Raw genomic sequence first — 3835 nt, 5'->3', positions numbered from 1 at the left:
GGCGGACTCTCAACCACTGCGCCACCAGGGAAGCCACTACACAGCCTTTTAAAAAAAATTTTAATTATTTTTTATAGGGCAGGTTCTTATTAGTTATCTATTTTATACATATTAGTGTATATATATCAATCCCAATCTCACAATTCATCCCACCACCTCTATCCCCCCTGCCCCCCACTTTCCCCACTTGGTGTCCATACGTTTGTTCTCTACATCTGTCTCTCTTATTTCTGCCTTGCACACCGGTTCATCTGTACCATTTTTCTAGATTGCACATATATGCGTTAATTTATGATATTTGTTTTTCTCTTTCTGACTTAACTTCACTCTGTGTGACAGTCTCTAGGTCCATCCACGGCTCTACAAATGACCCAATTTTGTTCCTTTTTATGGCTCAGTAATATTCCATTGTATATATGTACCACATCTTCTTTATCCATTTGTCTGTTGATGGGCATTTAGGTTGCTTCCATGACCTGGCTATTGTAAACAGTGCTGCAATGAACATTGGGGTGCATGTGTCATTTTGAATTATGGTTTTCTCTGGGTATATGCCCAGCAGTGGGATTGCTGGGTCATATGGTAATTCTGTTTTTAGTTTTTTAAGGAATCTTCATACTGTTCTCCACAGTGGCTGTATCAATTTACATTCCCACCAACATTGCAAGAGGGGTCCCTTTGTTTATAGATTTTCTGATGATGCCCATTCTAACTGGTGTGAGATAATACCTCATTGTAGTTTTGATTTGCATTTCTCTAATAATTAGTGATCGTGAGCATCTTTTCATTTGCCTCTTGGCCATCTGTATGTCTTCTTTGGAGAAATGTCTGTTTAGGTCTTCCACCCATTTTTTGATTGAGTTGTTTGTTTTTTTGCTGTTGAGTTGCATGAGCTGTTTATATATTTTAGAGATTAATCCTTTGTCCGTTGATTCATTTACAAATATTTTCTTCCATTCTGAGGGTTGTCTTTTTGTCTTGTTTATAATTTCCTTTGCTGTGCAAAAGCTTTTAAGTTTCATTGAGTCCCATTTGTTTATTTTTGTTTTTATTTCCGTTACTCTAGGAGGTGGGTCAAAAAAGATCTTGCTGTGATTTATGTCAAAGAGTGTTCTTCCTATATTTTCCTCTAAGAGTTTTATAGTGTCCAGTCTTACACTTAGGTCTCTAATCCATTTTGAGTCTATTTTGGTATGGTGTTAGGGAGTGTTCTAATTTCATTTTTTTACATGTAGCTGTCCAGTTTTCCCAGCACCGCTTATTGAAGAGACTGTCTTTTCTCCATTGTATATCCTTGCCTCCTTTGTCATAGATTAGTTGACCATAGGTGCGTGGGTTTATCTGTGGGCTTTCTATCCTGTTCCACTGATCTATATTTCTGTTTATGTGCCAGAACCATATTGTCTTGATTACTGAAGCTTTGTAGTATAGTTTAAAGTCAGGGAGTCTGATTCCTCCAGCTCCGTTTTTTCCCCTCAAGATTGCTTTGTCTATTCGGGGTCTTTTGTGTCTCCATACAAATTTTAAGATTTTTTGCTCTAGTTTTATAAAAAATGCCATTGGTAATTTGATAGGGATTGCATTGAATCTGTAGCTTGCTTTGGGTGGTATAGTCATTTTCACAATACTTATTCTTCCAATCCAAGAAATGGTGTATCTCTCCATCTGTTTGGGTCATCTTTGATTTCTTTCATCAGTGTCTTATAATTTTCTGCATACAGGTCTTTTACCTCCTTAGGTAGGTTTATTCCTAGGTATTTTATTCTTTCTGTTGCAGTGGTGAATGGGATTGTTTCCTTAATTTCTCTTCCTGATCTTTCATTGTTAGTGTATAGGAATGCAAGTGGTTTCTGTGCATTAATTTTGTATCCTGCAACTTTACCAAATTCATCGATTAGCTCTAGTAGTTTTCTGGTGGCATCTTTAGGATCATATATGTATAGTATCATGTCATCTGCAAACAGTGACAGCTTTAGTTCTTCTTTTCCAATTTGGATTCCTTTTATTTCTTTTTCTTCTCTGATTGCCATGGCTAGGACTGCCAAAACTATGTTGAATAATAGTGTCGAGAGTAGACATCCCTGTCTTGTTCCTGATCTTAGTGGAAATGCTTTCAGTTTTTCACTGTTGAGAATGATGTTTTCTGTGGGTTTGTTGTATATGACCTTTATTATTTTGAGGTAGGTTCCCTCTATGCCCACTTTCTAGAGAGTTTTTATCATAAATGGGTGTTGAATTTTGTCAAAAGCTTTTTCTGACACACGAGCCCGTGGCAAACGTGGCAAGGGCTGCATGACTCAGCCCAGCTCCCCGCCTGCCTGCCCGAGCCCCTGTGACCCCGGCTGGGATCCCGCCTGCCAGCTGGCTGGCCCCCTCACAGGGGTCGTGCTGCTGACCCGCGCCTGCAACCAGGAGGATGTGCAGCCATGGGCTGCCTGGCCAGGATTGTGGCTGCGCTGCTGCTTGGGCTGCCCGGGGACTGCACAGAAGCCCAAAAGCATTGCTGGTATTTTGAAGGACTCTATCCAACATATTATATGTCTTTGGTCATCCGGTTACAGGGCCTCCCCAGAAGGAAACCACTGTAATTCTGCCCACAGGATGTGTAGCAAACAGATGCCGCCCTTACGAGGACTGCTGTGGCTCCAGGTGCTGTGTGCAGGCCCTCTCCATACAGAGGCTCTGGTACTTTTGGTTCCTCCTGATGATGGGCATGCTCTTCTGCTGTGGTGCCGGCTTCTTCATCCGGAGGTGCATGTACCCCCTGCCGCTGATTGAGGAGCTGGCATTCAACGTGTCTTACACCAGGCAGCCCCCGAACCCCACTCCAGGAGCCCAGCAGCTGGGGCTGCCGTTTTACACTGACCCTGGAGGACCAGGGATGAATCCTGCTGGGAACCCTGTGGCGATGGCTTTCCAGGTCCAACCCAACTCACCCCAGGGAAGCACAGCCTACTTCCTACTTCAACACGCCTTGCCCCCATATGAACAGGTGGTGAAGGCCAAGTAGCCAGGAGCTGCCTGGCACCTGCCTGTGCAACTGGCTGGGGAGGCCGGGGGAGGCTGTCACTCTCCCGCCCTGGCCCCATCACTGTTCATTTCCAGGAATGGTCTTATGAGCCACTAAAGGGCAAATTCCTTTTTGATATTTTCAAAGCAAGCACAGCTTCCTTTCAAGTTTCCCTTGGAGGACCAGTATTTGAATTCACCCCGTGTCTCCTCTGTTGCTTCTGTTTCCAATGTAATCTGTGCTCTGGCCAAGTGGAGAGTCCCAAGGGTTGACCCCCTAGGGTGGTGTGCCCAGACCCTCAGGGGAGAGACCCCGGTGGAAGGTGAGGCAGGGCATGTGCAGGTGAGTACGCGTGAATGCGAGGAGGGGCCTGGGCCGCTCGGAAGGCCCTGCACACGGCAGGCGGCCCGTCTGAAGCAAGGCCCCACAGGGCCAGCTGTGTGAGCCCCATGCTGGACAGTCTTCCTCTTCAAAAAGCTGTCAGAGAAACAGGCGTTGGCGGCACAGCCTCTGAGCCCTCTCTTCTCCATCCCCTTCCTGAAGACCAGAGCTGCCCTCTGCACAGCCAGGGCTGGGAGAGTCCTGGGTACGGCTTGCACCTCAAGGAGACGGGGATCCGGAATGAGGCTAAATTGATGTCTATAGTTATCTGAAAATCACTAAGGAAAGTTATTAAATTCATGGGAAATTGCCCCCTGCCTCAAACCGGACATTGCATTTGATGAGCTCTTGGTCTGACTTGGGGAAAAAAATGTTCAAGCCCTTTTTAGTGTGTCCTGTGGAAGGTGGTGTGGAGTCCTGTCCTGAGGTCAGACTTGGAGTCCT

At 45.3% G+C, this 3835-nt stretch overlaps 1 protein-coding gene across 1 annotated transcript; it reads left to right on the top strand.

The window, feature by feature from the left end:
- The first annotated feature begins 2426 nt into the window (after nt 1–2426).
- Nucleotides 2427–3010, top strand: LOC103089772 (vesicular, overexpressed in cancer, prosurvival protein 1-like). Its single transcript, XM_007453032.1, has 2 exons — nt 2427–2539; nt 2617–3010. Exons 1-2 carry the CDS (start codon nt 2427–2429, stop codon nt 3008–3010), a joined length of 507 nt encoding a protein of 168 aa, XP_007453094.1.
- The last annotated feature ends 825 nt before the right edge of the window (nt 3011–3835 follow it).

This window comes from Lipotes vexillifer, unplaced genomic scaffold (genome assembly GCF_000442215.2).
Source record: "Lipotes vexillifer unplaced genomic scaffold, Lipotes_vexillifer_v1.1 scaffold88, whole genome shotgun sequence".
NCBI classification, from domain to species: Eukaryota; Metazoa; Chordata; class Mammalia; order Artiodactyla; family Lipotidae; genus Lipotes; species Lipotes vexillifer.
The sequence above is the reverse complement of the archived record's forward strand: the minus strand, read 5'-3'. Positions and strand labels throughout refer to the sequence as shown.